Here is a 24,174-nt window from a genome sequence, read left to right as displayed (position 1 = left end):
CAAGAGTAAGACACATTGGGAGCAACTTCATAAGAGCTTCATTTCATCTGGAGATTAAGCCTTCCACGTATGTTCTCCAATGAGGAATAATCTCCCAAGAAGACATATTTCATTTTTTTTCTTATCTGTATTTACAGAAAAGTAGTCCCAATGTTACCGTCTTTCTAACGATAAATATGTTTTGCAATTAAAATTATTTGTATTATTTATGCATTCACTAAAGTGTTTTTATCTTTTCTTTTATTAAAAGAGAAATCAATATAGGGGATAGACCAGTATCAGAAGTTCATGCCTCAGTTTGTACATCAGCGATGGTTGAAAGAAGATGAATGTAAAATAAGCTATAATAAAGCTTACAAAAATATCAATTCTTTTAACTTGGCAATTAATTTTCCAAAATTATTTTTAACAAATTTTCTTTGTTTCAGTTTCAATTTTTGATTTATATTTGAAGAACTACTGGTTTAATTTAATAAACTTTTATTTTAATTTATTCTTATTTTCATGATGATTATTGAAACTTGACTGAAACAAAAATGTCACCAAGATAAAAGTGCAAACAATAGGATTTTCTTCCTGAAAATTATATATGTTATTACATAGAATATTCTTGTTCATATTAGTGTTAACAGGGTTTTTTTTTTTCTCAAATGGGGAGATGATCTTCAATAATTTGTTTATAATGTTGCAAAAACCTATTCTATTCTCTTATTTGGAACATACTGATATCCTTTATTTTTAAAAGTAATATCTAGCTTTTTAATTCTTACAAAAAACCTATGTTATGAATTAAAACCCTGCATTATCACTTTTCTATTCCACTTATGAACATCATTCATTTAAGAATCTGGTGTACCAGTATAATTAACATGCATTTGCTGGTAGCTTTCTTAAATAAGGGTCCTATGTTTTTTAGAAACCTGGACCTGATTTTGTAGAAGTATTAACACTCACAGAAGTTCCAAAGAGCTGCAAGCTTTTTCCATCTTTGAAATGGATCAGACCCATAATCTTTAATTGCTAAATGCAGACAAGTCTAAGACTATCAAAGAAAATAGAAATACATCAAAGAAGGCATCAAAACCCAAATTAATTTCAGAGGTATTTAAAGTATCATACTCTCATTAGATTATCATTCTGAGACTTCAATCTTTTTGACCTTTTTTTTTTTTACATGACACAGATGTTAATAATTTAAGACTGGAATTGTCTTACACTTGGCATTAATACAGTAATGATTTTTAGGTGTTGCCAAATAATCCACAGAGATACTGTGCACTTGGGACAGATACAATGCAGCAGTCGGGGCCACCTACTGGCAATTTCCTACAAAATTTGAGCATCTAAATAGGGAGAACTTAGAAAAGCCCTAGCGTCTGAAATATCTTTGGAACTGCATGTTATAGGAAAGTAACAATTCTTTTCTGGGCCACCAAAATCCACAAGCAAACCTGTAAGACCCTGAACTTTGAAGAATGTCACCCTTCACCAGTCAAATCTGTGTGCTCTGACACAGTACGACTCACGTTCAGTTTAAAAAATGGATGTGACTATTCACTTCAAATTAGACTATCTCTGGGTAATGTGTTATGTGAGCAAAAGAAGAAAAACAAAGAAAACATGAACTGCTTCAGGTGAAGTGTCCTAAATTCTACATGGAGCCAGTTTTCTTTCTTTCTTTCTTTCTTTCTTTCTTTCTTTCTTTCTTTCTTTCTTTCTTTCTTTCTTTCTTTCTTTCTTTCTTTCTTTCTTTCTTTCTTTCTTTCTTTCTTTCTTTCTTTTCTTTCTTTCTTTCTTTCTTTCTTCTTTCTTTCTTTCTTCTTTCTTCTTTCTTTCTTTCTTTCTTTCTTTCTTTCTTTCTTTCTTTCTTTCTTTCTTTCTTCTTCTTTTCTTTCTTTCTTTCTTTCTTTCTTTCTTTCTTTCTTTCTTTCTTTCTTTCTTTCTTTCTTTCTTTCTTTCTTTCTTTCTTTCTTTCTTTCTTTCTTTCTTTCTTTCTTTCTTTCTTTCTTTCTTTCTTTCTTTCTTTCTTTCTTTCTTTCTTTCTTTCTTTCTTTCTTTCTTTCTTTCTTCTTTCTTTCTTCTTTCTTTCTTCTTTCTTTCTTTCTTTCTTTCTTTCTTTCTTTCTTTCTTCTTTCTTTCTTTCTTTCTTCTCTCTTTCTCTCTTTCTTTCTTTCTTTCTTTCTTTCTTTCTTTCCTTCCTTCCTTCCTTCCTTCCTTCCTTCCTTCCTTCCTTCCTTCCTTCCTTCCTTCCTTCCTTTGCGATACACGGATCTTGTGCCCTCAGCTGTAGCTGTCACTGTTAAAAGAGGATTGAAATACAGCCAAGGGAATAGCTTGGCATGTGGAAGCAGGAGATTCAAATCTTATCATGATAAGGAGTACTTGAAACCCATGTTCCCCAGTGCTAGGACAAGAGCTGTTAACAAGCCAGCATAGAAAAGGAAGGAGGATGGTTACACAATGCCTGCATTCAGGGTGAACTCAAGTTGGAAAACACCAACCCTGGGTATTGTAAATGACAGTTGTTCCACTCTTCATCAATTCATATGCAAGAAGATGCTCAAGAACACTTGATTCAATACAGTAATTTTTTTTCCAAATCTATTTGTTGATGAGGGGAAGTTAAAAGTTCTAATTTAATATTTCATGATTCTTAATAAATATATAGAGAAGCTTGCACTGTACTTAACCTTTAAAATCTTGTGTTTAGAAAGTTATTTAAATCACTTCAAACCTTGCTTCATAGGGAGTGCAATACAAATAAAAGACTAAGAAACCTAAGACTACAGTGTGAAAGAAGGGCTAGGAAATTCTTCATCATTCTAAGTTTTCCTCCCCTGAATAACAAAAAAAATCTGTGACCAGAGTTAATTTTCTCAATATGTATTCTGAAATCAGTGCTCTTAAGATAGGAATAAAGCAGCTGAACTTGGGTATAAAATTATTGCTTATGCTATTAATATATTTTTCTTCTCTGTCAGTATTGTGGCATAAATTACAGGTCAGAAAATACATATAATATGTGTGTAAGTATGTGTATGAATGCAGAAAATAAAATAAAAATTCTTATTGAAAATTAAAATTATTTACCCTGTGAAGTTTTATAATTTCTATCCTCTTCTACACAGTTATATAATGTGTGCATTACACATTTATAAATTGGCTTGAAATCCCAAATCTAAAATCCAACTTATGTCATTTTTTCACATGTTACAACAACAACAACAAGACTTATTTCTGACATATCTGTACAATAAACACAGAGCAGAAAGTAAGAATTATATTATTTGTTCTTGCTCTTAAGGCAAAAAAGTGAAGCATTTGGAAACAGATAGGAAAAAATTACAAGCTTCACTGCCCTTCAGCCCCAAAACCCATCTGTGTACTAGAAAGTAAGAGAAATGAGAGGAATTTCTTTTCTTCTACAGAGAACTCAAAACATTTGTCAAAAGTACTTTGTCAGGAGTGACTAAATACTGCCATCCATTACATAGCAATCACAAGAGGCTCCAAATTGTTTTGGAAAAAGAATGGCATTTAGAGTGGTCTTTAGCATGCTTACAGGTATTTTGTGAATACATTTATAGTAGAAATATATATGTGACTTCCAGACAGTTGGCAGCAGCACGTGGCAGAAATTGGTAGAGTTCTTATTACGTAAAGCACCCCCATATAAGTTTATCTACAACCTAGGTCAGGAATTTTCAGATAATGGGGTACATACATTTCCACCTTAAAATACCTCCTTTTGAAAGTTAGTTAATTTTTTAGTTAATTTTAGAAGGTATTTTTTCATCTGAGTGACTTCTGACTATATTGACTTCCATCTCTAGGACCAGAAGGAATGAAATAAAAACATTTATAGTAGTGTCTCAGTGAGTTTACGGCTGAATAAAAAATGAAATAGAATTGCATTAAAAGAATACTATCTCAGGTTATGACTGCATAATTTTTGATGCTTAAAAATGCTTTATCAAATACTTCATCAATTATCAATCAATAAGGAGTTTTGAACATGAGAGTGTTCATCAACGTACAAGAGAATGTCTTTCAAAAATTTAAAAGTAGCTAGTGAAAGGAAAAAAAATATTTTAGGGTTTTTCCCCTAAAAATTGAGCCCTTTTTTCTTTCTACCAGGTATTTTGTATTTCTTCAAACTACAAATTAGGCTTACTATATTACTATTTGATCTCCAAAACTCCTTTTCTTCTCAAATGTCTTCACCAATTATTTAGTGCATTTCAGCAGTTATCATATTTCAGACTGTGCTTTCTGTGTTCTCTCTCTGATGTCTTATTATTAGATTATGCAAAAGCTGCATCCTTTAGTTGAGATTCCTAAACCACTGAAAAAGTACAAACTTCAGCTTTTCAATTCAAGGAAAATAGGATTTCATACCTGTACCTTCCCATTATTTTCTATTTTGCTTCTTATTCCTGCCCCTGCAGAATATACTACTACTATTTATCTGTCCCCAGCTTACTGTATAAACTCAACATTCTCTTTTTCCTACATTGAGGCTAATCTCTTATTTCACCGTCAATGGCATAATTTTAAAACACATAAAGTTATTTCTATCTACTCATATTCCAGTAGTATCAAAGAACTTCTTCCAGTATCTCCTGATTACTTAACTTCTTCTATTGCAACCCTCTGATCATACAAATACATTGCAAACTACTGTACTAAAATGCTCACGTCTCCTACTCCTCTTGGAACATGGTACATTTCCACTTGAATTGCTTCACAAGGTTCATTTTCCTAGCACTGACATCAAGACATCATTAAAGACTCTTCCTTCCAATTTGATCAACTCTTGCAACTTTTATAGGCTGCTATCACTTCCTGTACTGCTCCATTTACATTAAATACAATTCCTTATAATTTTCTTTGCAACAAACAGCAGTTTCATATTGTGATATTTCCTAGGACATTTGACAATTTTCTGCATGGATGCATACACCTAAAAAACTATCTCACCTGGTATGTACAGGAAGCTGCCACAAAAGCTACTGTACATTTCAAGGTTTTTTTTACTAATTTATGACTGTTCAAATATGGAATTGCTTTATGTTTGAAGCTGATTCTTAAAAAAACCCCCAAAAAACCCAAAACATCCCTTCCAAAACCGAAAATGAACAAACTACAGAGGTGATACTCTATCCAGAAGCAGAGTTCCTGATGTAAACTACTTCTACCTGCAATCAGCATGCTTCAGATCCACCCAGCTGTTTGCATTTCCAAAAGAACATAAAAGACTTTATGGTGCTATACCATACTTTCACTTCATTCTTTTGTGTTCTGTTGTCTATAGAGTACCTGCTTCATCCACTCTGCAAATTTCAATAGCACTGCTGAGAAGTGAATCTGGAGTATGGCCAAGAGTTGCCAAGAGTTTGGATAGTCAAGGCTCTTGAAGAACCAAAGACATCAAGAAGAGTAAAAAATATTTTTGAAATAGTATGTTCAGCATTTCAGAGCTCAGTTATCCATCAGTAAGTGTAAGATATAAATAAGATGGAGGTAGATTGACCCTATTTTGTTTATCCTTAGTGCCTACACACAAATTTCAACTCTGCCTACTACACACCCTGTCTCTGGTTTTTCTCATAAACTTTGGGATTTACTAAACCCCCTAATGATAGATGTTCTCTACTGAACAGAGAAATTTTGACTGTTGATGAGAAAAATAAGACATGCATTACATAAAACCCCATTTTTTATAGAATATTTTGATAGATTTTATTTCTATCCATTCCCACTTCTTAAAAAGAAATAACCGAAGCAATCATGAACTTTAACAGAAGTGTTTAGTTGTGCAGTGATGAAACTGTGTTTCCAAGCAAGGAGAGATATCAGTTTATATGTAGTTCAAACCAGAGGAATATCTTTCTCTAAATTCAATAAACCAAGTAAAATTATTTAAGACATAAGATCCTCCAAAGGAATTCTCAAAATAACAAGTACAAAGAAACATTTTGTAGGAGTGCAGGAGGTCTAACTACTATGTTGTTCACTATAAAGAGGGCAAACTCTACACAACACAATCAATTTTATTGAGTGTGACAACCATTAAGGTAGGTTTTGTTTGTAGTGAAGAACTTAAAAGTACAAGAAAGGGACTGAAAAATTCAAACCCAACAAAACTTTTGTAAAAATAAAAATTGTAGGCTTATATGTGACAAGAAGATACATATGCTAAGTATTACAAGCAACAAAAAACCATCATTACTCAGGAACAGCATGAATTTAGTCAGTAAAGCTGACTTACATCACATTAATAATTATCTCATACTTTTTATGAAAAATTAAAATGTAATTTTGCACCACAGCTTCAGAATTTTTATTTAAAAAAAGTCTTTATTATGCTTATTCTTAAGAATACACATTTTTTCTAGAAAGTTATCTGAATAATAGAAGAACTTGTTTTAAGAACTCATCAATGCATATGATGTGCCCAACCACCATGCAGTTTCTGGCTTAATTTCTGATGTTGACTTGAAATACCTATTGGTATTTGATGAACATACTGTGCAACAATTCACAGCTCTGTCAGCACAGTAATGTGAAGCAGCAGAACTATTCTCCATTGTCAAATACACACATAAAGTCTACACTGAGTGCAAAGCTGCTGTTTAATTTACTTCATAGCAAAACCAAGAGGTAACACTGAAGATCAGGCCTATCATTATGCCAAACATTGTGTAAACAAGACTTGATTTAATGCTCATTGAATTAAATGGAAAAAAGTCTCAGATACTTTTTGTTAAGACTCTACATCTAAAATTAGTTAATCCCTAATTGTGTGTATTCTTATATATTTATATCCAGCTGAAAAACAACCATAAATACTAAACTTATGAGTGTCTGTAAATAAACACAGACATAAAAGTACTAATTTTTTTATTGAGTTATATTTAATTGGTTGATACATCATGGAAGACAATAAACAATGTGAAATTCCAGGGTCTTGTAGATCCATTAAAAAAAATCAACCTTCCATTTGTTAAGAAGGTCAGGCAAAAAAAAGCAAAAGAAAACCACAATTTGCTTATGAGTTGCCCCAGGTTAATTCTCAATATATATGTCACAAAGAACTTAGCATTTGTATAGATTTCTTCATTAATTACACTGAGATTTCCAGCTGGTAAACACCTGAAAACTAACAGGAATCAAAACACTGTATATAATTATAGAGAAATCAACATACAAATTCAAGTGTATCCCCAGGTACGGAACTGACTTAATTACATTGATTTTGGATCAGTTATAGTCACAATGGCACAAGTTTTCTCTATCCATGCAGAGAAAGTTTGAATTATTTACCTACTGAATGAAGAAATCAGTTGAAAAAGGAATAAATTAGCCCTGACTCCTCCTGTTCTTTTACAGAATTTTGTTTAGATCTTTATTCAAATTATTTTTTAGTGGGAAGATGAACACAAACCCCCCAGTTCTATTTCTGAACATAATTTAACTATCCCTAATCTTGAGTTTAAACAGTTTATGCTTATTGTAGGTGTGTTTAAATTAGTTTCTTTTTCTTAAACTTTTCATCTAAATAACTCTCCTACTCACTGACTTTAAATATTTATTGCTAAAAACATACATACAAAATTTGTTTCAAAAGGAGAAAACAACCTAAATACCATGATGACTCCAAATAGGTGAAGTTGCCTCATATGCATTCTGTTTATATTTGCAACAGCTTTTAAGACAGCCATAACTAATTAATTTAAAAGTGTAATTTGTTTTACCAGTTGTCTAACAACAGGTTAAAACAGTTGTTCACTTGTAACTTTGCTTGTTTGCAGCTATGATCTAATCTCCTGCCAATAGCACAGGAATTTACAGAGCATTAAGGTCTGATCCAGAAAGGAGTGAAATCTCATAAATTTCAATTAGTTAGGCAAACTCTCACTTAAGATTAAAGAAATTCAGTAGCTAATCTTATATTATTTACTCCAGAAGAAGGAAGCAGATGACTATTCTGTGATTTTTAAAACCTTAGAGACTAAATTGAGTTATTGAAATTGCATAATCTTACATGAATTCATCTACCAAAAAAAAAAAAAAAAAACCAACCAAAAAAAAAGAAAGGGAAAAAAAAAAGAAAAAAAGAAAAAAAAAAAAAAAAAAAAAAAAAAGCCAAACCGAGATTTCACTTGATTTTACTTCACTGTAAACTGTCATGAAGAAGAAGGAATAGAATTTCTTAGCCAAGTTTGAGTGTAATAAGAAAATACCCACTTTCTGCCTTATATAAAACTTGTTTTAAAAGAAAGATCCTAATATAAATTTCATATAAAATCAAGAATTCTAAGAAAAATTAAACTGATTGAAAAGGTTAACAGGATTCTTTAAAGCACATGAAGAAAAAAAGTATTAAATGACAATATTTACAAAAAAATTTAATATAACTACAAAAGTAAGCCCAAAGGATTATTTTGTTCAGCAAGATTTTTCTGCTCTTTTCAAACAATAATATTTTTTTTAGAAGCACTAAGTTATGGGTGCTGATACAGAGGCTAGAAAAATGGGTCCATATCTTCAGTAAGAATACAGAAAATGCATGTAAGTAAATACATAAACTTTTCAGTAGCTTGTATCACAGTTCTTGAGACTTTCTTTCAATCTTTAAACTTCTCCATATTCTCGTTCAGTAAATGCATCAAGGGGTACTAAAACTGGAGAAATGTCTGAATAGCATCATCACCCTCAAGGCATCCAGGTCTCAGAACAGACTCTTCTTCAGCATTCTGGCTAGAAAAGGAGGAAAACAGGAGAAAAGAATGCAATGATGTAGCAAAATAGTCACTAAACCCAACATAACTTATTTTCAATTGCATTTAAAATGCCTTAGTTCTACTCACCTTATCCTGGATTCCAAACAGATTCTTCAGCTTTCACCTGACTGGTCACTGCACCTTACAGTGCTCTGGGTGCTCATCAATACTGTCTTGTGTGACTGTACTAATTATACAATGAGAAAAAGGGATTGCCCCTAATATTTCTACAATGAACAAATACACTGTATGGGAAGTCACAAAAATATACAACACTTTTATAGGGGAAATAAGATTAGGAAGTAAGAAATCAGTATGATGCATGGATAGCATGCATGCTTAGTAATTTAGTGAAAGAGTACTATCTGTACAAAGGTAAAAAACCCAAAAGTCCCAAGCAGCCACAAATGTGAAAGAAATAACTTCTAAAATTTATTCCAAGAAAGATTTTATAAACATTTGCATTTGCAATAAATGAAAGACGTTAGAAAGAGAATTTCCAATACAGTGCACACAACTCACATGGTATGATGACAGCCTATGCAGTGTTTTAGCATATGTAGGCCAGACTACAAGCAGAGTCTGACAAAACCTAAGAAAGCAGACCTGGCTAAGAGTCAGGAGTCACGCTTATTAAACTGAACTCTCAGGGGTATCATGCAATCAGAGGTCACAATCGAGGCAACAGAAGCAATGTCACGATATCAGAGAAAGGGCCAATTCAGACCTGCTCCCCGACAGGCAGCGAGGTCACGGCTTGCGGCAAATAACTGTATTAAAAGGGAATATTCTCTGCACACTTTTAGAACTGTCATCTGAACAAACAAAGCCAGGTCATTGGTAGGTTAAATCAGAACTTTCAGGCGTACCGGCACATAGCTTCCTTTCTTTTTACATTTACTGCTAATTTCTCAATTACAAAATATACATCAGGCACTAAAGCAAATACTCAGTAAATTTAACTTAAAAATACACAGTAGAGTTTAAATCCCTCCTTTTTAAAAGTCACATTCTATCTCTCACAGGAGATATCACTGGTCTCTTCATAAAGTGAAAACTGCTGAGCTTGCTTCTTATCAGAAAACAAAAAGCATGCACGTTTTAGAGAAATGTCTTTCCACAGTCAGGGTCTTAGCAAGCCTGGTACTCAGTGAGCATTTAGGAACCATTACGAATAACTACTATTTTGAATTAAAATAGTGGTTATTCACAATGTACTGTGAAAGTGAAGATATTTTGTCTGGGTACTTAGATTTCTTTATCTCATTATCTGGGCTAGTTTATCTACAACATTCTATAAATGGGCTAATTTATGAAGTTACATCCATGTTGGATTGGGAAACTGACAATAAACCTGCAAAGAGAGAGCAATTCTAGAATGTTATGTGAATGAAATAGTATTCAAAATTACTATCTTGAAATGCAGCCTTTATTACCAATATGAGAAAAAATATATAACTGCAGAATTCAGTATTTCTACCTTTTTTATACTCACATGCCAGGTAAAATATCTGCAGTGCACACATCAAACTAGCACAAATTTACAAATTTCCAGAAATTGTTAACATGTTTTGATAAGAATTGAACTGCAAAGTTAAGAAATAGGAAAAATTTACATTACAGAAATAACACACCATAAAAGCTACACAGTTATCATTGCATGATTGTACATTCTTATTAAAATACTTGAGTTACTTGGAATTCCTTGTAAAATTATGTAGCTCTACCAAGTATTCAATTCTGGATTACATGAAATAAAAGCTAGAGAAATTTGCTATAAGAGTTAGTACTGAGCAGCATAAAATTTTAGATTCCTCTATTTTAATTTTAGAGTGTTGTTTTAATATTTTGCTCAAAAAATGTATCTGAACATCAACATTATTAGTTATAAAAACATAAAGATATTTAAATGTGTTTTTAGTATTAAACTTGTGAAAATGGTGTCTTTGAAATGCTGTCGATCTCTGAGCTCATTGATAATAGTAATTCTCCATAACACTACAGTTCCCATTACAGAATATGAAAAAAAGAAATGTCTATAAAACTAATTTTAATAAATAATATTTTCAAAATTGATTAAAAGCTCTGATGTGAAGGCCTTCTTTTACTTCATCTCTGAAAGTGCTTAGAATAATGCAATTATTAAAATCTATAGCTACAGGAAATATTCCTTTAATTGTGATTTAGAACGTATGGATTCCAACTGAAGCAAGATTTGTACCTATAAAATATTTTTAAGACTATCTTATATTCCCTATTCATATCATCATACCAAATGGAAATTCTTTTCAAGAGGAACATTTGTGCAATGTAGCATTTGTGGCACTTTTACAGGCACAGAGTCTATGCCCTATATTTAAAAGCCATTTGCATAATAATATGATTTTAGTGCTTGAAACACACATTTTGGAAAGCACTTTAAATATATCTGATATGCACTTTTAATGGCCTCTTCATTAGCAATTGTTTTTTGAAGTGCAAAAAAAATGCATTTGGTATTGTTCAGTGAAAGTAAAGCAAATAAACAAACTACCCCAATATTGACCACAGTCCCCAGGCATCCAAACAAGACTGCAACAAATGCAATAATTACTTTTAACAGGACATGCTAAATACAAGTTTTGTAACACTTTATTTAAACGAACTTAGCCAAACCTATTCTTCCTTACCCCTCCAACCCAAATCATTTGGACTTAACTTGTTGCTAAAATTATCTGTCTTTTGCACTCTAAGACCTGGGTCATGACCTTACTTAGGGACAGGAAATAGTTACCAGGTCACTGAATGGTCAAATGAAAAAGGATTTGAAATGCTTCGGTACTCAGGGATCTATTCATCCAAAATGATTGCCTTATGCAGTATTAAAAGCTGAAGATCTGAATGTGGAATCAACTTGTTTATATTTACACTGGCTGAGATGCAGATATCACACTAAAAAGATTTTGGACATAAGATATCAAGAAAAGAAAAAAAAAAAAGAAAAAATTGAAGGAGATGAAAATAAAATTATCTGAGCTATTATATCACATTATTCAAGAAGGAGAAAAAGTAGTTCTCAACCTGTGATGACATTTTGGGTGAAATCTCTCTCCTACTGAAGTCATCACTGCTAGTTACAAGAAAAGAATAATAAGATTTTTTTTCCTTGTGCACAATCCCTTTTACTTTGATAAAAACCAGCAAATTAGTATCACACAGAATCACAGAATTATGGAAGTGCAGGTAACCACCTACACATCATATAAAATCCTAGTTTTGAAAGTTTATTGGAACAAACAAACATACTCTCTAGCTTAGAGACCGCATCCATATTGATGCACTAATAAAATCCTTATGCCACCACAAATTACAACAGTCTGCAAAATAGCAGAGTCTAAGACAAAGTACACAGGCAGGTGAAATATGTGGTCAGAAACCTTGAAAATATGAATACAGGAACCCTGACGACTAGAAACACAATAAGAACTCATAATATAGTGGTATGTATCTATGGCAAGTATCTCTTGTCCAGGAACTTCAGGCAAATAGGGTTTTTTTGGTAGGTTTTTTGGGTTTTTTTAATTTGCTTGTTTGTTTTTGAGGGGGTGAAGTTCGGGTTTTTTTGGTTGTTTTTGGGTTTTTTTGGCATTTGAATGTGAAAAGAAAGAATATTAATAAAAATCTAGTATTTCTAGATAATTTATAAATACTCAGACACGGAAGTGCACTCCATAAATGCACGCAAATTATTTTTTACATATTTATTTTTAAACATAATTTCAGGATTGCTTCAATCCATGAATACAGAAAAAACCCTACACTATCATTGACAGACAGGAGGCCAGAAAATGAGGCACAGATTTTATTTTTCGGTTTTATTTTATAATAAGAAACTGGACCAGTAGAACTATGTAACCAAAGCTGAGTGCGTGCACTGTAAGGCCCCTGCAGTCCTTTACAAGTTTTCAGCGCACCGCTGCTGTGAACTGGGTTTGCACTCTGCCAGCAGAGCAGCTCTGACCCATGGAGAGCACTCCTTCAGATCAACACTGCCTCAGGCTTTGCTGCTTTCTCCAAGAAGTCTTACATTTCAGGCATCAAGTTGAATTTCTTCTGGAGATGATTAACCCAAACCCATGACAGATTTTTTCCAAGATATCCAACTCCTTATGTTTATTTTATCCTGGCTCTTTTTGGATGTACTGGACACAAGTAACCTACTCATTTTACATGTTGAAGGGCTGGTGGAGAGCCATTAATTCCTTAAAATGAGAAAATATTTCAATGCAAGAGTTCTGTTGTGCGAGCTCAAACTAAATAATAAGAAACAAAGCCATAGAATTATGATTTTAAAAGATAGACCCCCTTCTGCACTGCAAGTTTCTGTAACACATTTTCATTACATTTCAGGAGAGATCTTACATTCTCTGAAAATGCATTATTTTGTCATTTTTGTCAGTGCTGTATGGATTACAAACTGCTTCCCTAATGTGGCATACAAATTTAGAGCCTGGGAGATATGTAATAGTTACACTTTACTGTAAACATGGCAATTCAACTTGTAGAACTGCAGGAAGGCCAGATTTCAAATGTGTTTATTAATCCTTTTGGACAACAGATGACAGACAACTTACTTTAGAAATGCATGTTTACAAACACTGTGATTCCTGGGAGCTGACGCCATTAATATTTCTCCATTAAAACTAGCTAATTTCTAAAAGATGAAAACAACTAACACAAACTATCACTTATAGTTCAATGTCCTTTTAAATGCCTCTTAAATTAAAAAAATAACAAAATATTTAAAGCCCATATAAAGATGAATATTAGCATCCCAGCCTCAGTACCTTCTCTTAACTGTCATGTAGATGTGGTTTGTCAAGCATCAGTGATTTGAATCAATATGAATTCCACAAAATATCATACATTGTTTTTTTCAAAATTTATTAATATTTTATAATATGGAAAGTCTAAGAAACTATGTTGATCAAGTGCAACAATATTTTAATGAACTCACAGAACTAATAGCTAACCTTAAATTCCAACTTTGTCACATTTGCACTTCCAATTATCACTAGTAATAATAATCTATAAGAAAGTTTTGCAATAACTTTCGCTTGAAGCTATAAGGAGTTTCATAATTAGGAACTATTAGAAGGCTGGAAAAGAGATGACCAAGTGGATTCCTTGATATTTATCTTCCAATTGTATGATAAAGTCACAAGCTCACTTTACTTCTTATTCTTGAAAAATAAATGTTATTTCTACTGACAATTTCAACGGAAATAAATAAATATTGGCATAATTAAAAGTCACTTGAGAAAGCATAATCTATTAATTATCAAATTTGTTTTGCTGAAATCGGTCTTAACACTATACCCATTACATTTTTCTTGGTCACCATGAGCATAAAATGGCAGGAAATACAGTACTTCCAATTAGAACGACAGGTTCCCAAACTACAGCAAACGTATCTTGCCAACACAACCCAGGGCACTTTTAATATACTTAAATTCCCAGGCACAAATCATATTCACATTTTTAGGTGAAGTCACATTGCACCGTTTTCACTTTGAAGTGTATGTTATAGATGTGTCACTAATGGATATGGATATGATTAAAAATAAATATACCATATATGCCAATAAATCACCTAACCTTCAAAATTAAATAGAGCACAGTCTATGGAATTCTGTGAAATAAAGTGAATCATAGTCAAATAATACTTAGATAGTTTGAATGGATTTTCAGCTGAGCTACTGCATTCTTCCAACTAGCTCTACAGATTAGAATTCAGCTTCCCATTCCACTGAAAAAATTATTTGGACAATCCACCAAAACCATTGAGGAAACTGGATTAAAGAGGACCCAAAAAGACACACACTGTTTGCAAAGTTTGTAGCAAAAAAAAAATGTGCTTGGCCTTAGGGCTCATTCTTTAGTTTTCAGCTGCTATACTGGGACTAAGTATTCACACTGTTGGCTAGAAAAGTATCCTTCCTCTATGCAAATGAAATTACAGATCCTGTAATTATGGACCCACAGATGGCAGAGATGCTCTGCTACATGTTCAGCCAGGACTAATTGGAACTTCCCAAGAGGAGTCAAGGATAGATTTTTCCTTCAGTTCCTGATGTACTTTACCCAAAACAGTCAAGACTATTTTACATTAAATTAACAACTGAAATAGCCTCCAGACAAAAAGAGGACAAGCAGTCATAAAGCCTTCTAAAAAATATGCTTTGATGCAAAATAGGAAATTATGACAATTATCTGTGTGCCTTACAAAGTTTCCAAAATTTTGAGATCTTTGAAATTTCACCATCTTCAAGCCACAAAAATATTTCCAAGAATACTCACTGAACCGCAATATTCATTAAAGAAGGCATATTTTGTTTGTCAGCTACCTGACACTAAATGAAACTCAACAACCATGATGGAAGCATAACCTTATCTCACCAAAGAAAGTAGTGTACTATACACAGTCCCAGGAAATGTCCAGCCAATCATCAGGAGTACATCAAGTCAGGCTTTCATCTGTTTTCAGGTTTTTGATCAGGGTATAATTTGTTATGAGAAACAGTAAATACATATTTATACTTGCATATTCTATGGCTTGCTTTACAACCTACTCAAGTTAACATCACAATTCAAGCATCAAGATTCAAGCATATTTTTATTTAACTAATAGTTTTAATGTATCTATAATACAATGACCGCATGCATTAAATTAATTTCAAAGAAACTGAAACTGCATCTGACAGAAAATGTTAAGATCACAAAATGCATGCTGATACTAGTAATTATACCAGAGATTAATTGTTCATAATTTACTTCCTTTTCAAAATATACAAATAAAAAGTTGTAAGTGCTACATGTATTGAATTATTATACCTTATACTCATGCTTATATATTTGTGTGAATACAGACATATGAACTGGATGTAAATGTATTGACACACATAGATACATATAAAGCAATGCATTGAAATATGTGTTCATGGTTTGCGCCTTCACATACTGCTTGTATTTTAAATGGTAAACTTTTGTCTGTGAGAGCAATATTTCCTCATGTTTTTGGCATGGTGTGTATATTACAAAGGGATTTATTTCTGACTAGCTTCTGTTTGCTTTGATTCAAATGTGAAATTATGGTCCCCAGTCAGGACTTGCCTAACATCAGTGAGTAAAGCATGATGACTCATCCAAAATTTAATAAAAAATTATTAATAAATTTTGAATACTTATGAATAAATAACTCAAGTTTTGTAAATGTATTTTCCTACAACATGCATGTAAACTTAGAGATGTGTGCATTATCCTATGGGATTATAGTTATGCACAATATTTCAAAATTTGTTATCAGCATATTGCATATCAGGTTATCAAAACTTTTGTAGCAAGAAAATAAGAAGGCAAAATATGACAGAATGATAATCTCAGGAAAACAAAAGCATCAGATATTAGCCTTATTTATTTGCACTATTTTTATATCTCTTATGCTTTTATTAGTTTTTGTCTTCTTTGGGGTCTTACACACATGAAACCATAATGAAGACAAAAGACATTCATCATACATTTTAACTAGATTTCTTCTTAAATATTCATTACCATGATATGTTCCAGTTTGAAAATCTAAAACTGTTCTAATTGTTTCACTTCCTAGGGCATCCCCTTTCAAAAGTAGTGATTCTGTTATTTAACAGATAACACGTGTGTACTTGCTGTTTTGTTGTTGACATTGACTTCTACCCTCCATTTTCCAATTTAAAGAAATAAAGAAGAAATATATAGAATATGCTTTTTTTTTTTTTTCTTTTTTTTTTTCCTTTTAATTAGTTGTTTATGAAGAAGATGGAGGTCTGGAATTCAAATTTTCTACCCAAGGACTACTACAAGTCTGTGAAAGTAAAAGGACTTGAATGGAGGAAGTTTATTTCCATCATGCAAAGGACAGGTCTGGGTTCTATCCACTTAAAATACAACAACCACAAGATTTATGGATACAGAGTGAAAACATTCCACCTTCTTGCTACACAAAGAACTCCAATGACAGAACAGAACCAAATAGATCTATTGCAGGCAAAAGAGGAAGAAACACTTAAAAGGTAAGAGGGGAAATGGGAAACTAGAGAAGGCATCTCTGATAACACCACTCTGTGAAGTTATTATGCAGGTGCAAAGTGTTACTAATTCTAAATTTAGAAACTCCTAGTTTTGTCTGATGATACCTCATATACATATAAACAAATGCTCTCTGTTGCACTCTCTTCCTAATTCACAACCTAGAATTTTCTGGGCATAATGTCTGAAGTAGCAATGCACATGGTAGGAGGACAAATTTATATTCTGGTCAAGCAGAATAGTATTCCTTGTCTTCTTGAAGGCTCAGCAGAATGCATGTGAGCAGTCACGAGTGGTGAAAAAAAGTTTCTGTTTATTAGCTTGCTAGAAGAGTAAAATGGTCCTTGAAGTGAAAGATAATTAAGAGCACCACCACTACACTTGCTTTTTGATATCCAATCTGCCTTGGTACCTTCTCTCCATAATTTCAAAAAGTAATCTCAGTAATATTTAGAATGTGTACATCGGCTTTTCAAAACAAAGGGAAATGTTTTCAGGCAGGAACAAATAAACTGGTGGCTGGAAAGCTAGGCTAAACCTACACTGACTTTAGGGTACTGAACTTGTAATCAGGCTTATCTCTGACATGGTTTTGAACATTCCTACTATTTTTTCTGTTCTTGGACATTCACTTTTTCATAGGCAGCCTGTATATCCTGTTTCCTCACAATATGATGCATTCTGACCTTTATAAGCATATGCCACAGAGACATAGATGAGATACTGTGAATGCTCATCCAGGTGCAGTACACACAGACTTTCCATAGTCGAGCTAATTCACACTTGGATCTAAGGCAAATAATAGTGCAAAAAAATTTCCTCTTCAGAATTCACCAAGAATTGCTTCCAAACAAATTTGAGCATGGACTCAGGAATGTGAGGCAAATCTAGGCTTCCATACAGCTAAGTTAATTGACTGAATTGCAATTCACATACACTCAGATTTATTTCACACCTGTTTCTGATATGTTCTAATTTTTATCCTCGTACAGTGAATGATAATACAGCATAATTTATAATTTTACTTTGTGAAACTGTGAATGGATCAAATAGCATACCACTATGTCTTTGAAAAAGATAAAAAGTTAGAGGTGACAACTTTCTGAGTACACTATTGACTTGCAAAAAGAACCAAAACAATATAAAAACAATGTTTCTGGAGATAATTGTCTTCTTACAACAACGGCACTTTAAATAGACTTGACCTTATTTTAATTGTACAGAAACCAAGGAGTGTTTTAGCATGAATTTCAACAGCAAAAGTGATACATCAGTATTTAAATTTTTGTGAAATATTTATGAAAAAAATTTAATATTTGCATGCTGAATCTTCTTTCCTTGCCTTCGACAAATGGTGGATTTCTGGGGAATATTTGTGAAAGTACTTTCCGAAAAACATGTTAACAATATTTAGGAATTAATGTCTAGCTTCAGAAAAGGTGGCAATTAAATGAAAAATTTGAAGTGATGTTTCTTTTATGAAGTTTTATTCCAGTACTTTGCATTTTATACCTCTCTGACATGTTGCGACATTTTTCATTATAAAGATTTAGTAATAACATAATAAATAAATAAATTAGGCTCCATCTCCATACAAATTAAGCTCTAGGAGAACCTCCTGCTCTCTGCAATGAATTAAAATTGAAATGTTCCACTGCTGCACTGCTTGAGATACCCAGGAACAGATAAGCTCCTTAAACTTTTGCCATTTTCTATTTGTGCATATTGTTTTATATTTTGAGTAGGCCTGTTTAAAAGACATTGCAAAATATATAAGCTTATATGCATAAAATGAAATACTTATTCATACCTTCAAAGTAACCAGCACTTATAGGCTGTGTCTTCCCTGGTGGTTTCACAGAAAGATGTTTATTTTCATTGTTTTTGAACAACGCCAGGCGCACAGCTGGGTCTAGATGACAAGAACAAGTTAAAATCAAAGGTCAGACCTGGCTCATTCATTCCTTCAAGCAGTTTTTCACCTTTTAGCCACTTAATAAATAAAAATGCCTTTAAAAGTAGGTTTTATATTCACAAAGGATTACACTTTCAAAAATAAACCCATATAAATACACATGCAACTGAGAGTAAAAGTCATTGTTTTGCAGTTTTAACACTGTTGATCTTTCAGCTCACCTCCAAATTAAAAATAAACTCTGAAGCATGTATTTGCAAGAAAATATTTTTTAAAAATCTAGATTTTAAGCTTGAAATTAAAGCAGAAATATTAACAGTATACATATCAAGCAGTGTTTCTAAAAGCTTTGGGTCAGAATCATTCAGCATTCTATATCAAGACATTTACACCTAAAAAATGTTAACAGGAGACAGCTTATTTTTTGACTCTGCACTTGTAGATAATAAGCAAGTCTTCTTCCATCTTCCATCCTAACTGAAATTAAAAAATACCCCAGAAGTCTATATGTTGAAGTGTGAAATCTTAATTAGTTTCTTAACTGCTACTTTTAAAAGCTTGCAAAGAAGTAAAGATGAGCAGATAATTGTATATAAATCTATATAAGACATGTTTGTAGACTGGAAAAAAAAACAAACAAAACCCAAAACTTAAATTAACAAAAGCTAAACTGCAAAACCCCATGCAGATCAGGAGAGGTGATTTTCACATGTTATTGACAGTATGAAGGAAGAATTTTTTGCTTGACACAGGAGCAAAGTAAGAGTTTAAGGGAAACAGTGCTTTAGAAGGAATATGAAAATTCTGGGCACAACACAGAATAAACCAGTGGTAATACTAAAAAAAAAAATAAAAAAATTAGGGACAGAAAAGAATGTAGAAACAAAAGCAGATAGACAATTATGAGCAAAGTATAGAGAGTTTTGTAGGTATGCCATGGAGTATGGTAACATGGGTAACAGAATGTCAAAGAAAAGATAAAAGAGATATGTTTGACACAGTAAAGAACACAGTAGCCCAAACAGATATATCCACTCTCAGGAATATGTGAGGCAAAGGCAGAAGAAGCTTGTCTACAACAATTACTAAAAACTGTCAAAAAAGGGTAGAAATTAGTATCAAGGAGAAAAAAAGCATTGGAGCTCATCAAGAAAGTAAAAATGGCAAGGGAAGGATCTAGATTTTCTCAAATAATGTGCATGTAGCAAAAATGAGTATATGAGACACTGCCAGAACAGACAGAGCAAGAAAACAGGTTATGGAAAGATTCTAAGAGTATTCAGACTGAATAAATTGAAATTACCAGTTACATCTGGTGCTTCATTTTGAGTCCGTTACATGATCTCATTATTGTTTATTGAGAGAGTTTATAAGACCATGACAGTACTGCAGCTAATAGCTTTTTTTGTTTGTCGGTTTTCTTATTTCTGAATGACCACAATGTCCTGTTAAGGTGGTGGGCAACTTCTTATGAATTTTAACAACAATTTGAAAACTTGGTTTTGACTAGCCCTCTACAGTTGTGGTAGACACTTCAATTACAAACTAATAGAACGCAAAGGGATCCTAAGAGCTCAGTTTTTCCCAGAGAGCAGGAAGATCAAGTACAAGCCTGGAGAAGATCTCTAATGGGATGTGGCACTCTAAGAGATAACGCAGAGTTCTTGGTCAGTCCATACTGCAGCAGTACTTGATTGACAAAATGTGCTTAATGGTACTAATCTCTCACAAAGCAGCAAATTTGACTAATGAAGAAATCGTGGCAAGTAGGGAGGGAATAAATTAGACCATGCTTTCTTTACAAAGAAGAATCAACAATACCTTACAATTTGTTATCTCAAATCGGCTAAGAGCCTCTCTCGTGGTTGTAGGATGATTATAGCTTTCAGATTAACCTAGAAGATGTAATATTTAAAGTAATTTTGACTCACTTTTACTAGCTAAATTCAATAAAACTATCCAAGAAGCAAAATAAATAATTAATAGTTCCATTAGTTTCAAAGGGATATTAGAATGATTCTGACAATGAGATAATTTTATTCACAAACTTTTGTCAGGTTTGTAGATTCTTTCACTCTGTATAAATGGATAAAGTAGCCTTCCAACTAAGAAAAAACGTGCACAAAATGTGCACAAAGATGTCAGCAGCAAAGTCTTCCATGAACTGAGAAGGGCAAATAATGGAAATTGCTCTTCTAAGAGATTTCCATCAGAAGATTTATCTTTGAATCTTTGCAAAATAACTTAAAGAATCTATATGGATTTAACAGTGCCAGACTATTTGAATTTGTACCTACCTGGCTCACCTCAACCATTGCCTACAGCTCTTCTGTTATTAAAAATTAGTCCTTTTCTTTATCTAGTCCCAAATGTAGGCAATATTACATAGATTACTTCATAATACTAGTGCTTTTCAGTCTCTGAGTGAGCTAGGGAAATGAACTGCATGTATGCTTTGATGACAAGCAATCAAATGTTTTAGATTTCATATAGAGAACTGTGAAAGAATCCAACAGTTCAAAATCATAAAAATATCTTCCTGGATTCTGGCATACTCATTTAAACGTGGTTTATCAGATGCTAATCTGTGCTCTCAATCTAGAAGTCAGGGAGGTAATCTAATGTACATTCCTTGGCTGCCTCCAAATATAGAAGTTAAGTTGGACAAACACAAGATACCTTATGGAAACAATATGGAAGGAGTAGTTACTGCCTGATTGGACACCACATTCTTAAACTTCTCATTAATATGTCAAACTGAAAAATTAAAATTTTTGCTATCCATTTGTGTTGTGCAGCACCTGTAATTAGGAAAATATAAACATAACCTTACAGCTTTAACGAGATAATAAGACAAAGCTGTACACAGCAACAGATGCTTATCTGGAATATCATTTTGAAAAAAGACCAGATTTTTTTCTCACAGTGGCATAGCAATTAAAACTCCAACTTATCCATGGCTGGAGTTCCCAGAAGATTCTTCTAGGTAGAATTGACAATCACAACAAAAGTAGCTTTTTTCTGTTACTAAGAAAATATAGATCAATGGACATTCATGTAATGTGCAATAAGGACTAATAATATGTCCCAAATTTTTATTCTGACAGCTAAGCCGGATTATCTGTTTTGGGGTGGTGCATGTGCATTTGAGGAAGGTGGGTTGAGTTTTTTACTGTTTTTTATTTAATTTTTTAACTAGTATTGCATTGCTGTCTAAAAATTCTAAACTTGAACTACAAATATTTGCTGACGTCTATGAAATATCTTTATTATTGTGTTCTGATTCTAGTGATCAAGGTCCATTTCAGCTGCTTTTACCTTTTAAATTTTTCTTTTCCTACTTATGTGGCATCAAGTATAGAACCATAGAATCATAGAACCATTAAGGCTGGAAAAGACCTCCAAAATCATTAAGTACAACGTTTGACCAACCACCATGTCAACTACAGCAGAGCACTAAGTGCCATATCCAGTAATTTTCTGAACTCTTCCAGGAACGATGACTCTACCATCTCCCTAGGCAATCTTTTCCCATGCTTAACTACACTTTCAATGAAAAAAAATCTTGCTGATGTCCAACCTGAACCTCTCCTGGCACTGCTTGAGGCCATTTCCTCCTGTTCTGATGCTGGTTGCCTGGGAGTATAGACCAACCCTCAGCGGGCTACAGCCTCCTTTCAGGGAGTTGTACAGAATAATAAGTTCTCCCTAAGGTTCCTTTTCTCCAGGCTAAACAACCCCAGCTCCTTCAGCCACTCCTCACAGGACTTGCGCTCCAGACCCTTCTCCAGCCTTGTTGCCCTTCTCTGGGCATTCTCCAGCACCTCAGTGTCTTTCTTGCAGTCATGGCCCAGAACCAGACACAGCACTCGAGGTGTGGCCTCACCAGCCAAGGACAGGGGGACAATCCCTGCCCTGCTCCTGCTGCCACACTATTGCTGATCCAGGCCAGGATGCCTTTGGCCTTCTTGGCCTCCTGGGCACACACTGGCTCATGTTCAGCCACTGTCACCAGCATCCCCAGCTACTTTTCCTTTGGGCTGTTCTCCAGCCACTGTTTCCTAAACCTGCAATGCTGCCTGGAGTTGTTGTGATCCAAGTGCAGGACCCAGCACTTCACCTTGCAGAATCTCATGTAATTGGCATTGGCCCATCAATCCAGCCTATTCAGATTCCTCTGCAGAGCCTTCCTGAGCTCTAGCAGATCAACTTAGGATCATCTGCAAGTTTATTGAGGGTGCATTCAATTTCGCTCCCTGCACCCCCACCCCCATCATCTATTAAGAGATGAACAGGTCCAGCCCCAATAGGGAGCTCTGGAAACCCCACTAGCAACCAGCTGCCAACTGATGGAGCACCATTCACTACTGCTCTGTGAGTCTGACCATCCAGCCAGTTTTTAATCCAGCATAGAGTGCACCTGTCCAAGCCACCTTCTCCAGCAGAATGCTGTAGAAGGAAGTATCAAAGGCTTTACTGAAGCCCAAGTACACAACATCCACAACCTTTCCCTTATCCAGCAGGTGAGTCATCAGTTCATAAAATGAGATCAGATTGGTCAAAGCAGGACCTGCTTTTTCTAAACCTGTGCTGGCTGGGCCTGATCCACTGACAAGAGAACTTTTTTCTTGAGAGGAAAAGGTTAAACAAGAAGTTATAGACCAGTGTAGGAGAGACAAGCTTCCAGCCATCTTAAAAGAAAAAGAATTTAACTGAGATGCTAATATAAAATCCACAGGATGAGGGAAATTCCAAGTTAAGCAAGTTGGTGCTATTGTGCCAAGACATCTTTAGGAAGCTAAGACTGTTATGAGTCACAGCCACTTAAACATAGTGAGGTGCAATAACGTCTGCTGTATTTAGATTCTGAATAAGAATTTCTATAGAATATTATGTACCCAGGTCAACAGGAATATTTCTGACTTTATGCCAGTTTTACTTGGCTGCAAATTTTCTGGTGTCTTGCCCAAATTTTTTGTATTATCTTACTGTACAGTAAAAAATTGTTGAAGCAGACACAGCATACATATCATATCATTAAAATGCAGACCACAATTTTCTTTAACTACATAAACAAGCAGAATAACAGAAGTGGATTATAAATAAATAAAGTGGATTATTAATAAATAACAGAAGTGGATTAGAGCATACAGGCCTTAAGGCCATTAGTTGGTGGGACTGGTCTGCTGCAATATAAGCCTTGCCTGAATCACTCCCTATTATAAGGCCATGCTACTTTAAGCTCTCTCTCCCTTGCAATACAAGCCTCAGTATTCAGTGTACTTGATAGTATTTTCCATATTTTTTTCTTTACTGAGAAGATATGTGGGCAGACATATGAGGTAAGATACTTCTCAGTTACTTCTACAT

The 24,174-nt window shown here is 33.7% G+C and overlaps 1 protein-coding gene across 3 annotated transcripts in view; it reads right to left on the bottom strand.

The window, feature by feature from the left end:
* Positions 1-24,174, bottom strand: part of LRRIQ1 (leucine rich repeats and IQ motif containing 1) — a 101,571-nt gene that overhangs the window by 20,733 nt on the left and 56,664 nt on the right. For all 3 annotated transcript variants that reach the window (XM_079304970.1, XM_079304971.1, XM_079304972.1), the window contains one exon: positions 18,700-18,801. In XM_079304970.1, coding sequence (XP_079161096.1) covers positions 18,700-18,801 — 102 coding nt within the window. The remainder of the gene's footprint in view (positions 1-18,699; positions 18,802-24,174) is intronic.

This window comes from Erithacus rubecula (assembly GCF_903797595.1).
Source record: "Erithacus rubecula genome assembly, chromosome: 4".
Lineage (NCBI taxonomy): Eukaryota > Metazoa > Chordata > Aves > Passeriformes > Muscicapidae > Erithacus > Erithacus rubecula.
Note: the sequence above shows the minus strand (reverse complement) of the source record. Positions and strands in the feature narration are given on the sequence as shown.